This window comes from Pogona vitticeps, chromosome 1, assembly GCF_051106095.1.
Source record: "Pogona vitticeps strain Pit_001003342236 chromosome 1, PviZW2.1, whole genome shotgun sequence".
Lineage (NCBI taxonomy): Eukaryota > Metazoa > Chordata > Lepidosauria > Squamata > Agamidae > Pogona > Pogona vitticeps.
Window position 1 is genome coordinate 12,180,320 of NC_135783.1, and position 13,037 is coordinate 12,193,356.

The following is a 13,037-nucleotide window of genomic DNA, read 5'->3' on the forward strand; positions in this document are numbered from 1 at the left end:
TAAAAATGGCTGCCCTGCGAAGAATGGGTCCGGAAAACACAGGGCAGCCATTTTAGGAACCAAACAATCAGCTGGAAAAATCCTCATCTTGCAAACAAATGATTCGTGAAGCACGGACCTAATCGTCGTGAAGTGAAAATCCCCCACTGAAATGACTGTTTTGCAAATCGCTATAGCGATCTCAAAAAATTCATCGTCCTGCGGATTCGTCATTTAGCGAGGTTGTTGTCATGCGAGGCACCACTGTAGTCTCTTTTGTGAATGAACACACCTGTTAGCACTCCATGGGCATGTTTATGGCTCACTCACACATTATAAGAAAGACTACCATCATCGTCCATGCTATATAATAATATGTAGAGTTCAAACCATTTATAGTTTTGTGGTGTTCTTTGTGGTGACAACAATCTGGTAAAGAGAGACCACATTATTAAGGCATGGTAGCAACAAACAAGCAGTATGACACTGCTTAGTAAGCGCTGGGTAGTATCTAACCATGAGTTATCAAAGCACAGCATAATGAAGTTCTCACTGTCTATGATTAATGCATAGAAATAGCCTAGAGGATCCCAAATTCATTTAATGAACTGGGATTAACTGACAAAAAAGGGAACATAGTGGGCAAATCCTACTTGGGTGGTTTTTCCACTGTACGGTAGGTGTTGAATGCCTGTAGCTGTTGCTGTACGCCAATCAGCGAGTTTGCAAATTTGCGGTTGTTCAAAATGATAATGGTTTGCTCAATCCACTCAAGGAGGTCAGAAGCCAGAGACTCGTATTTCTCGATCATCTTCTCTGTTTCAATCGCATTGTCAAGCACCTAACGAGAAGCAATTAGAAAGAAAGAGCTGAGCAGCAAGGCAGGGCTCTCTGAGATAACAGCTGGATCTCAAAAAGGAAAGAGGACAGTAGGAAAGAGTTTGAGAAACAAAGGATTTTAAAGACAATAAATCAGTAAAACACTTCAGAAGACTATAAAGTGTGCTGACTGGGCATGTGTAACATCTCCATGACCTTAGGCTGACCGTAAGGCACATGTTAGACGCTCTGGGAGAATGATCTTCTCTCAATCATATGATTGCAGCTGATTTACCACAACACACCATGCCGTTCAATAAAAATAATGACTCTTCTGGCTGATGAAAAGGTAATTTGTATGCATTTCCTAATCTTAAAAAAACAACATAGAACTCATGTTCCAAACTACAGTTCCAAGAAATCTCAGAACATTTAAAACTGGAGTTTAGTTAATTACTGCTAATACAATTTGGGGCATGTTATTAGGTCAACTTTTCACTGAAGTCTACAGACAACACTTAGGAAAACAACACTTACTACAACATCTTGCAGAGAGCTCTCCTTCAGGAATGTAACCCTTTGTTTATTTCATTTTCATAAGCAAGAATAAAATAATTTCAGAATCATGCTGGACAGAATTATGAGAATTTTGGGAAGTTTTTGCATTCTGGAATTTTTGGGGGAAAATGTGAAAAAATGTATTTTGCACAAAAGAACTCAGAATTTTGTGCAAAAATGCTCTCTTATGTGCAACTTGTAACACTTTCAGGCCAATTAATAGATTTTCCTAATGCCATTGCTAATGAAAAATGTGCTAATCTTTTTGCTTTTGTGAAGGATTAAAAAATCTTGCATAAGCTGACAATTTCATAAACAAGAGTTACTCAATGTGATCAGACATCCTTTTATTTGTTGAGTATAAGAAAATTTGTAAATATTCATTATGTTCTTGTTTCCCTACAATTTTTTCTTAGATTTACAACTGCCCACCAGTTTGCATTCTGAGAATATTATTAAAAGCCATCAGGTTGTGAACAGAAAATAAATACCAGGTTCCTTATAAAGCATATTTTTGTTTTAAAAATAACTCTGCCATACACGTGTATATTTGTCATTGTCGACCCCATTAGACTATACATGAATTAATAATTCCATTTATAACTAAAAATAACTATGTGGAATTAGTCAGATTTTTCATAATCAAATGTGTCAGTTCGTACATTCTACTGCTGTATTTCAATTTTGCTCCAAATATCTAACCTGTTTCCCTGAAAATAAAACCTAACCTGAAAATAAGCCCTAGTATGATTTTTCAGGATGCTTATAATATAAGCCCTACCCCCAAAATAAGCCCTAGTTAAGTGAAACCCCACCCTCCACCCTTGTGGAGCAACCAGAATATGACATGACTGTATTTGAATAAATGTAGGTGGTTGTACATGAACAAAATAAAACATCCCCTGAAAATAAGCCCTACTGCAGTTTTTGGAGCAAAAATTAATATAAGACCCTGTCTTGTTTTTAGGGAAACATGGTAGGTGCTAAAAATCAGAACAGAAGGATGACAGGCAAGTTAAAATGAGAGCTATCATGATAATGTATATAACATAACAAAAGAAAAAAAAGGAATCTCCATTTAATTTTGGATATTTAATAGAACAAATACCACTTGAGTAAATTTCTCAAGTAGCAGTTCTTACAAAATTCACAGCGAGAAGCAAAACATGTGATTAAAGTGTTATTAAAGAGTGTATATGATGCAACTGTGAAAGTCAGCAGGAAACACAATTTAAGCAAGCAACATGGTGTATAAAACCTTAGCTTACAGACCTTTCCAATACGCTTTCCTTCAACAGCTAATGCTTTCATCTTAGAAAAGTAGTGGTAATATGTCACTACATAGGTGATAATGGACTTTTCATCAGGATGGTCAACACTGATATCTGAAAAACAGAGGAGGGTGGCATGTGATCTATAAAACAATCCAGTCTATCATACTGAAAATGTACATATGCAAGGCCTCAGGAATTTAGCTGAAACTAGATGTTAAATTCAACAAGAATATTTACAGACTTCACTCTTCCCACCCCATAACTCGTATAAATTAATTCATCTTGCGGTGTTGTAACATTCTGATTTATATGGATATCCTTTGCTTCAAGGAGCCCAAGATGGGTTCCTTCAAGGGCTATCTTTTCACTTTTACAACTTCCCTCTGTGTATGTGGGGGGGAGTGTATTGCTTATACCGCCTCATAGTGCCTAAAGCCCTCTGAGCGGTTTACAATTTAATTACGCAGGTTACACTTTGTTCACCTGTACTCAATTTACCAACCTTGGGAGGACGGAAAACTGAGTGAAACTCAAGCCAGCTACTAGGGATTGAACCCAGGTTGTGAGCAGAGTTTTGGCTGCAGTACAGCAGTTTAACCACTGCCCCACAAGGCTCCTTCTGCACCAAGGAAAGTTAGCCTGAAAGTTTATGACTGGTTCTGTGACCTGCAAGGAAATTTCCACCTTGGCCTCCCAGTCCAACCTGGTATTCACCGATCAGAGGCAACGAAATATGTACTTTTGTGGTGTCAGAGGGACACCACAAAACTAGTATTTATGCTGCACATTAGGTTGTAAGGGGTGAGCTAAACCCAAGATTGCTTTTTTTTTTGGTAACAACTATGCACTTAATGATACAATGTCCTATTTCTTTTGTCGAAGTTTCAGAGTTGGGTATTTTAAGTGATATTCAATTGATTTTTTTCAAATAAAAATGCATGTAGTGCTTTTCACCCACAATGGATGGTTCTTTCTTAAAAGTACAAGTTATTTTGTGCAGGTCTTACACCACTGGCGATAGAACAAGAACCAAGGATGTCATCCCTGCCCATTCTAAGCTGTTGAGAGGATGGCCTAGAGATCACCTAGGTAACTCAGTGAATGTACCTGTGGAAAAAGTCTCTGACCTCTTCCTACCTATTCTTACAAAATGATGGAAAAGTCCTCCTTATGTGACTATTCACTCCAGCTCCTTCATATCTCGATGGGACCTGGGCTTGTAAACACAGCAAGCAGAAGGGCAGGAGGCTCTGGTACAGAAATAGGGCAGGAACATATAAGAGACCTCTGTATGAAAGCCTGCAACATTTACCTTCTGGATCCAGCAATTTAGTAAGGCCAAGGTGTTGCTCTGCCAGATTAAAAGCATTCTGCAGATTGTAGTGTGCATTTGATTTCTTCAGCTTATCAAAATCAATTAGGTCAGGCCTAAGTAAAGAATAGAGTAAAAGAAAAAAAGAAAGAACACAAATAAATAAGAAGAAAGATCACCTTGGATTTCCTTCAATGCACAAACCTTCCACAGATTATGAATGACCTAACATGAAGTTAGGAATATTCCCAACAGAATAGAGAGAAAGAGTCAATAGAGCTAGTAACAAATGCCTGAGCTGGATGCAGCTACACATGGATGTGGCACATAGTTTTCAACATGTTGATATGGTGCTTCACAGATTAACATAAGAAAAATATATGTGCCTTCATGAGCATACATTCCATGTTTATCAAGGCCAGCAGAGGGATGGGATGAAGAGAAATGAGATGGGTTTGACAAAATGCAGTTGAAAGAATGCAATAATGTGAACATTACTTGAAAGTAAACCCAGCAGACTCAGGATTTACCTCCAAGTATGCATGCATGCATGCATGGGGTTGGGTCGTTCATATTTTCTGGACAGGGCTATGGCATAACACTACAGCTTTCACAGAAGAGATGAGTTTTGAGTTGGGAGTTTGACAAGACAGACACAAGTGGTCCCTGTGGGTGTTTAGGAAGAGAGATCCAAGATGGTTACTAGAATAAAAGACATAATTCTGCATCCATTGGTCCAGCTGCACTTAAAAACCCTCATCAACTTTTTGACGAATGCCCACCTGTGTTTATGGATTAGTGCGTTGAAAGCCATGCCGTCCCTCCAGCTGGTCGTGAAGTTGTGAATGTTGACGTTGGGGTAGCTGATGAAACAAAAAAAGGGCCAAAACGGAAAGGGGGAAAGAAAAGAAAATTCAATCAATACAGGATTAAGGTTCACAGATATGACATGTGTTGACCAGGTGCTCAACTTAGGGGGAAAAATTGGGCTCAAGCACCTTTCAAATGGTCTGCAGCGACACAGGCAACGGACTGCCATGTCACAAATGTAGAACTGCAACTTGGTGTCTTCTAGACAAGCTGGACCACAACTGCTGTAATCCCCTTATGGCAGGTGTAGGTCAACACATCTAGAGCAGTGGTCCACAAACTTGGGCCTCCAGATGTTCTTGGTCTTCAACTCCCAGAGAATCCTGGACAGCAGAGGTGCTGGTGAAGGCTTCTGGGAGTTGTGGTCCAAGAACATCTGGAGGCCCAAGGTTGGGGACCACTGATCTAGAGGGTCCCAAGCTATGTGAAGAATGATTTGAGAAAATATAATATAAAAAGCTGTAGAAGATTCAGATATTGAACTGCTAAGGACCTCGTTGACCACCGAGGAGATGGAATTATCCTTAACACAGAAATCCTCCATCGTTCCAACAGTGCAGAGCTCTACGTTAACGAGGGAGAAAGCATGGGGTCACTGTGGGTGGCAGAAAGGGAGGAGGAAATGAGCTGACTGGGATTGGGAAAACCCTTTAGCGGCAGCGCAGGAGGCAAGCAGATGGACTGACCAAGACTCAAAGTCCTTGGTAAGGTGGCCCGAGTTGCATGACCCACCCGGTGATCAACCCACTCCAAACAAAGAAGCAAAAGAAAGGGAAAAGTTTCTAGAACAGGGTTTGACTACCTCAGGCCCTGTGATTAAAACTAGCCCTTCTGGTGACCCAGCTCAGTCAAACCACTTCCCAGTGTCCATATAAGTGCTTTTCCTCCCATTCTACAAGCATGTAATGCATCTTCTAAGGCTGGGTTACTAGAAGTAAAGGGTTTAAGCTAAAATATGCTAGCATTCTGGCTCTCCACAAGAGGACTCACGGTGGCTTATAACATTAAAACAGGCAGTACTAAAAGTTAAAAGGCAATGGTTTAAATTGTTATAACACTGAAAAAGAATTAAACAGATATCAAGTTAAAAATTAGTGGATGTAAACAAGTAAAAACCATTCTAAAAAATTAGTGGATAAAAAACAATTTAAAACTATTCAAAAAGCACATTAAAATATAACAAAAATTTGCAGAAGGCCTGCTTTTAAGAACCCATTCTTAAACGGCTGAGTACTGCAGAAAAAGTTTGCTTGAAAACAAAGGTCTTTGTCTGCTTACAGAAGGACAGCAAAGATGGGGCCAGGCTGGCTTCCCATGGGAGGGAGTTCCAGAGCTTGGGGGCAGTGACAAAGAAAGACCCCTCTTGTGTCTGTACCAAATGTCCTCCCTGATTATTTTAAAACCCATGCAGATTCAGAAAGGATGATTCAGTTTTTCAGATTGCTTGGACCCTGGGTGTACAGGGGGCGCAACCTGGGTGGGCAGGTTGTAAATCATCTCTCCTCCCTGCTGAAGGACATGGTGCCACCATTCTTGGACCATGGTCTGCTATTTCACAAAGATCGTCTTTTGGCAGGGAATGGGGTGCACCTCACAGCTGTTGGCAGTAATGTTTTTGTTAAGAGACTCATAAATCTGATCAGGAGAGCTTTAAACTGAGTTCTGGGGGGGGGAGGGAGACAACAGTTTTCAGGGCAGAGATTCAGCAAGTGCTGGTGAGAAAAGCCCAACTTCTTCACTAGCAAAGTTGGGTATTGTTAGAGCAATGAAGTTGATACGAGCCGCCATATACACAAATGATCAAGGGTGAGTTCAGCCTCTCTCAACCTTGTGTCCTTTGGATGTCTTTGAAGCCAACATGCATAAAACTCCAAAACAACACACTTGACTGTGTAGCTAGCCTGGCATGTCTGGAAGACACCAGTTTGAGCAAGGCTGGCTGAGATGACCATTTAGTTCAAGCTCACCCTGCTGTCTTCATCTGGCACCAGAGCAGGAGCGCATCTTTAGCAGACTTCTTCTCTTTGTTGTCTTCAGTTTCAACACTGATATCCTGGATCTGCAATGCCACACATCACTGTGATTAGTAATCCATCCATCAAAGCCTTGGCCAATTTATTTCATAACAAACTGCATAACTCAGAGAGAATAACACTAACAGATGAACAGTCCAGAAAATAACCAGCCGAGGGGCGGGACACAGCAAAGGGTAAACGACACAAATTGCTGCTCCCAGAAATTCCTCATCACAACTTATGCTGTCTAGGGAATCGATGGGAGTTGCCCAACCCATTGGTTGGTTGGTTGGTTGGTTGGTTGGTTGGTTGGTTGGTTGGTTGGTTGGTTGGTTGGTTGGTTGGTTGGTTGGTTGGTTGGTTGGTTGGTTGGTTGGTTGGTTGGTTGGTTGGTTGGTTGGTTGGTTGGTTGGTTGGTTGGTTGGTTGACTGGCTGGCTGGCTGGCTGGCTGGCTGGCTGGCTGGCTGGCCGACTGGCTGGCAGGCAGGCAGGCAGGCAATTTTATGCATATAACAACTTGATAAACTTCCCTGGAGACAGGACAAGTCCCTTTCCTCTCAAACACAACTGCAAGGAGACTGGGGGTTTCTCCCTCCAATTCCAATTGCACATCATCTGAGCCCCAAACCATGGTTACTGTGAACTATGGCCTCGTGCCTTGTTTCAAACAAATCACAATTAAGATCCAACTATCATTTACTGAATGTGATTTATCAAAGAACAATGTAAAACTGCTACCTCCACAACAAAAAACCTTGTGGCACTTCATGGGCTGCTGATAAAACTACTATATTTTTTGCTCCATAAGACGCATCAAATTTTTAGGAGAAGAAAACAGGAAAATAAAAATCTGTTTTCTTCTCCTAAAAATTTGGTGAGCCTTATGGAGAGGTCCGTCTTATGGAACACACCCTAGGAACCTTTGGAGGTTCACCCTGCCCACCTGGGGCCAGAGGGGGTGAAATCGCCAGCTTCCAGGACCTTTTCTGAGCCTTTCAAGCCTCAGAAAAGGTCCTAGAAGCTGGCACTTTCGCCCCCGCTGGCCCCGTGGGGGGTGGGGGGAGTCTCGCAAGGGTCCTGGAAGGCTCACTCAGACCCTTGCAATGCTGCCCCCATGGGGCCAGTGGGGGCGAAATCGCCAGCTTTGCTCCATAAGATGCACAGACTCCCCCCCCACACATTTTTTTTTGGGGGAAGTGCATCTTATGGAGCAAAAAATATGGTACTTAAGTCTTTAAGATGACACAAGATGCTTTATTATTGCTGCAACAGATTAATATAGCTACCCAAAAAATCCCCCCCTGCAGCCATGCCAGATGTTCAAGTCTGTGAGTAAGTTAGATAAATCACAATTAACCATAATTTACTGTGACACACGAATGAAGTCAATACTTCACAAAGACAGGAATAATGCAGCCAAAATTGAACACACAAATCCAACTGATTTCAATGGCCACATTCACATGCTGTGCTTAGAAAGAATAAATCCCTACCCGGAAATTATTGTGAATGAGCCAGCAGAGTGATGTAGACTGTTTTTTAATATCCACTGGGCTCCTTTGTCATCTCTTGTCTCCTGTCAGCTTTTTGTTTTTATTTTGTTTTTTTAATGTGAGAAACAGGAACTTGGGTCAGCCAACGTAATAAGCCAATGATTGTCCTTGGCTTATAACTTTGGCTAATCGTTAGAGGAAAGATAAGCCGAGTTCCTACTTCCTAATAAACAAACCACAAAGAAATTACTACTCTTTGTACAATACTAGTGGAGCCACTGTGAGCTTAATGTGACTTTAAAGTCACATTAAATTTGTTTTGCTTTTGTCTATAAACTCAATGAGAGTCAAGACCTTAGTTACAGGTCCTTGTAGATGCAAGTTTTGAAGTCTTAGTTCCAGATGTTCATACCTCAAGTAATTCTGAACTAAGCATGAAGAATGCTCAACCAACAGAGAAAGAAAGAGAGAGAGAGAGAGAGAGAGAGAGAGAGAGAGAGAGAGAGAGAGATTTTAAGGGGGGGAAATCTTTAAACAAAAATAATATGTTGAAGACATTTTGCATAAGATGCCTCAGCAAAAGGTTAAGGAGATGTCTGACAATGATCAACATTACAGTGGTGCCTCACAAGACGAATGTAATTAGTTCCACGAGTAGCACTGTCTTGCGAAAAAATCATCTTGCAAAAAGCGGCTTCCCATAGGAATGCATTGCAATGCATTTCTATTGGAACCTCACAAGACGAATGAATTTTTTCATCTTGCGAAGCATCGGTCTCAGGGGGAAAAAACCCCATTTTGTGAAGCACGGCCATAGAAGAAGCTGTCTTGTGAAGCACCATAGCGATCGGAAAAACCATTCGTCTTCCGTTTTTTTCGTTCCACGAGGCGTTCTTCTTGCAAGGCACCACTGTACTTGAAAACAAACATGGGCAAAACAAAACGAAGAACTAATCTGTCTTTACCTGGAATCTCAATATAATCGTCCAAATAAGGCCAAGGGTTAGTCTGTGATTCCCATCCACGATATCATGGGATCCCATATTTTCAAGATGCACTCGCTGTTCTTTCAGAAACTGGAGGGCTTTGTCAACATTCTCCAAGCAGTGGATGCGCATTCTTCCCTTTGTTGGCTTGGGCTAGCAATGTTTTTAAAAAAGTGGGGAAAGAAAAAAGATCACAAGCACGGTCATAAGAGGTTCATCATGCTAAGCAAGCAACGTCTTTATCTTCAGGCTGCTAGGCTTCATGTCATACTACAGATCCTCATGTAGCAGGCGCAGCCTGGTGGACCATTCACTTCAGTAGAAAAGACAGCTTGGTTCAGAAGAAAGGGTTCACGTTAAGCATTCTCGTCTGCTGAAATATATTGGAAAATCCTATAAGTATCCCAGATCTCTTGCTCCACTAGTTATTGGGAAGGGGGGCACATGAAGCTCCAGACCATACATTTCATGCAATTTTTTTAAAAAAATCAGATTTCTATCCTTTTAGACAAAGCCTACTCCGGGCGGGTTCCTTCAAACATTATAAGCTAAAACAGTTAAAAACAATTAAAAACAATTCTAAACAATAGTAATTAGTAATGCTTAGTGGTGCTCAAGATGGGAAAACAGAAAGTTATAATAAAAATAAAATCAAGTATTGACAGGAGGAAAGGCCTGCTGATGGAGCCAAGTTTTTAATTGGCTCTTAAAAACACCCAGCGAGGGAACCAGACGCATCACTGATGGGAGGTTATTCCAGAGCCGAGGTAAGTGAGATTTTAAAATTTTATTTTATTTATTTAATTTATATGCCGCCCACACTACCCAGATGAACAGGGAACTATTCTCCAAGCACACATCTTTTAAACTCTCATTCCATCACTGTTCACTGTTCAACAATGAAACACACAACCAGCCAACGTACTAATGCAAAAATATAACCATCAATTCATTTATCTTATCCAAAATATTCTAGAACATTGTCTCATACAGTAACCTCTTGGGCTTCATCATGAAGTTAGACCGTAAATACTGCCTTTACTTTCCTGGCCTGGAATTGTGGTAAAATATTTTTGCTGATTTATTTCTTACTATTAAGTTTGGTTGAGTGCACCATGGCAAAGCTAGCAAAAAGGATGGCCAACAAAGTTGACAAGCAATTTGGACTCGGATCTTGTTGGCCTACTATCCTAATCAAACTGTGTGTTGTCCAAAGACTTCAAAAACGTCAAAAGGCACATAATTCTATGCCCTTCCTTAGTAAATTCCCTTCTTACTTCTGAACTCGAATTGTTCTGGGGAAAAAAGTCTTTCATTGAATTTCCACCTCTTCTAGCATCCACACAAAAACTCAGACCTCGCAATTGGAGCAGATCAATAAGCTCAAACAGACACATTTGGAAGTTTATGTCAACTGGATGTAAACTTGCATGTGTGGTTGAACTAGACATTTCTATCAAAAGTTACTGCTTGGTGCTATCCCAGAATTTGCCTAAGTTACTTTTTGGACTATGATGTCTGGGAGTTCTAGATCAAAAAAACAAAACAAAACAAAAAACAACAACCCTCAAACGATTTTTACAAGCTCTACATCTCTCCCAGTGCTACAGTCCTAAGCATTCTGACATCCACTCCTATGCACATTGCCTAGCCAAAAGTTTTCTTCTGTTTGTGTTAAAATATGGCATCTATATGATGCTTATTAAATTTAACTGAGACACCCCATTCTCATCTTTCTGTTGCATTCCTGGCAGAGGTGGGAAAGAGCTAAACAAGCAAACAAAGCTTTGCATGTCTGCAGTAATGAGAACTGGTAGGACTCCAAAAAACTCTGGCTGCCAACATGTAAATTTCTTCCCGAAGGGCCAGTCAGATTTGTAGCCATGACTGATTGGGGAGACCTCAGGAGAAGCGAACTTTAGAGCTGCTTTTATGCCCCCTTTTTAAAATGAGATCAAAGTTAGGAAGCAGAAATCTGTTCCAGCTCTCTTCCATAAAGGAACAGGAAAGAAGGAAGTAATTCAGCAAAAACTTCAGCAAAACTTTTAAGACAAAATGTAAATTGAACATAACTGCACTAAGAGCAATTGTGAAAGAGTATTAGAAGTCTTTATTCGGATCATAAAAAGAAATTTTAAGTAATTAGGTAAAGGTAAAGGTTCCCCTTGACATTCAGTCCAGCCGTGTCCGACTCTAGGGGGTGGTGCTCATCCCCATCTCCAAGCCGTAGAGCCAGCGTTTGTCTGTAGACAGTTTCTCTGGCCAAACAGCTTGAAAAAGGGGCCAAACGGCTTGTCTACAGACAAACGCTTAACATTCTGTTAAGTAATTAAGAAATTACTTAAAAAAAAACTAGCATATATTATAGTTAGACTTTAAAAGGCAATCACTTCCCGTTTCTCAGAAATAACTAAAATGGATATTTTTAGTTACTTTTTAAAAAGTTCTGGTAGAAATCCTCTTGTGTCACTATGCCAATGGTGTAACCTGTGCAGGCAAATTGCCCCAATTTAAAAAATCACTGGAGACACATTATTACTTGAAAAGTAACATACTGTATATACTCATGTTATATTAATACCCGAGGCAGAAAAATCTCACAAATGCCTCCTGCATTTATTTATTCTGGTTTTACTGGACAGTGAAGAGAGAGAGAGAGAAAGTACACACTACAGTTACACAGGCATATAACTGCAATAGTCCAATGGTCAAAAAAGGGTAGTGGGAGTTAATTTCAAAGTTCTTATGATTACATATAAAGCCCTAAATGGTTTAGGACCTTGATATCTGGCAGAGCGCCTTCTCCCACCCAGTTCGGCCAGAGTCACTCGTTCCATCCAGGCCGAGGGGCCTAACGCCAAGGGAAGTCCAGAAGGAAAGAACGAGGAACCGGGCCTTCTCGGCAGTGGCCCCTCACCTCTGGAACAATTTGACCATGGAGATCCGCCTGGCTCCCTCTCTGGGTGTCTTCAGAAGCAAACTCAAGACCTGGCTCTTTGCGCAGGCCGTATCTTAAATTCACATTTTGCCATCTTGGATTTATGGTGCATGTTCATTGGTTTAACTGTTTTAAAAATTGTAATGCCGCCCAGAGTAGATCTTTGGTCTACCTGGGCAGGGTAGAAATCCAAACAAACAAACAAACAAACAAACAAACAAACAAACAAACAATAAATAAATAAATGTCCAAAAGACTTGGAGGAAGTAAGACTGAGAACATCGCTTTAGTGTCCTCCACACTCTGATGTCCGGAATGGGATGGCATAAAATTTCCTGTTCTGCTTGAGGCAGCAGAATGCATAGGGCAGGCCCTGGTTCTCCAGGTGGCATCAGGAAATCTGGAGGGTTTTTGAATTTCCCTCATTCTTCCCAGCCAAAGCTATGTTTGATATTACAATTACAAATTACTTTCTGTGATATGGTGGAATTGACATTTGCAGGAAAATCATGTGCTCCCTTATATGGCTGTTGAGAGACTTGGACAAATGGGAGGCAAGCAGAGAACAATTTCTGGACAAGTATGTGTGTGGATGTCTTGGAGCAGGGATCATCAACCCCCGGTCCGCGGCCCGGTGCCAGTCCATGGGATTGCCGTAACTGGGCCGCGGACACATACCTCCACCCCCCTGCACACACGGGGGGTGTGTTGAGCTTGCAGGTGGGTGTGTCGCGCAAGCATGACATGACCACCTCTTGGGCGAGCCTGGCTTTGAACGCCCCCAACCGGTCC

General features: G+C 41.2%; 1 protein-coding gene across 7 annotated transcripts in view; it reads right to left on the minus strand.

Annotated features, from left to right (window-relative positions):
- Positions 1-13,037, minus strand: part of SPTBN1 (spectrin beta, non-erythrocytic 1) — a 243,093-nt gene that overhangs the window by 71,994 nt on the left and 158,062 nt on the right. For all 7 annotated transcript variants that reach the window (XM_072987493.2, XM_078382288.1, XM_072987500.2 and 4 more), the window contains 6 exons: positions 9,287-9,460; positions 6,780-6,871; positions 4,725-4,805; positions 3,943-4,058; positions 2,629-2,741; positions 633-820 (listed from right to left, as the gene is read on the minus strand). In XM_072987493.2, the coding sequence (XP_072843594.2) occupies positions 633-820; positions 2,629-2,741; positions 3,943-4,058; positions 4,725-4,805; positions 6,780-6,871; positions 9,287-9,460 (764 nt within the window). The remainder of the gene's footprint in view (positions 1-632; positions 821-2,628; positions 2,742-3,942; positions 4,059-4,724; positions 4,806-6,779; positions 6,872-9,286; positions 9,461-13,037) is intronic.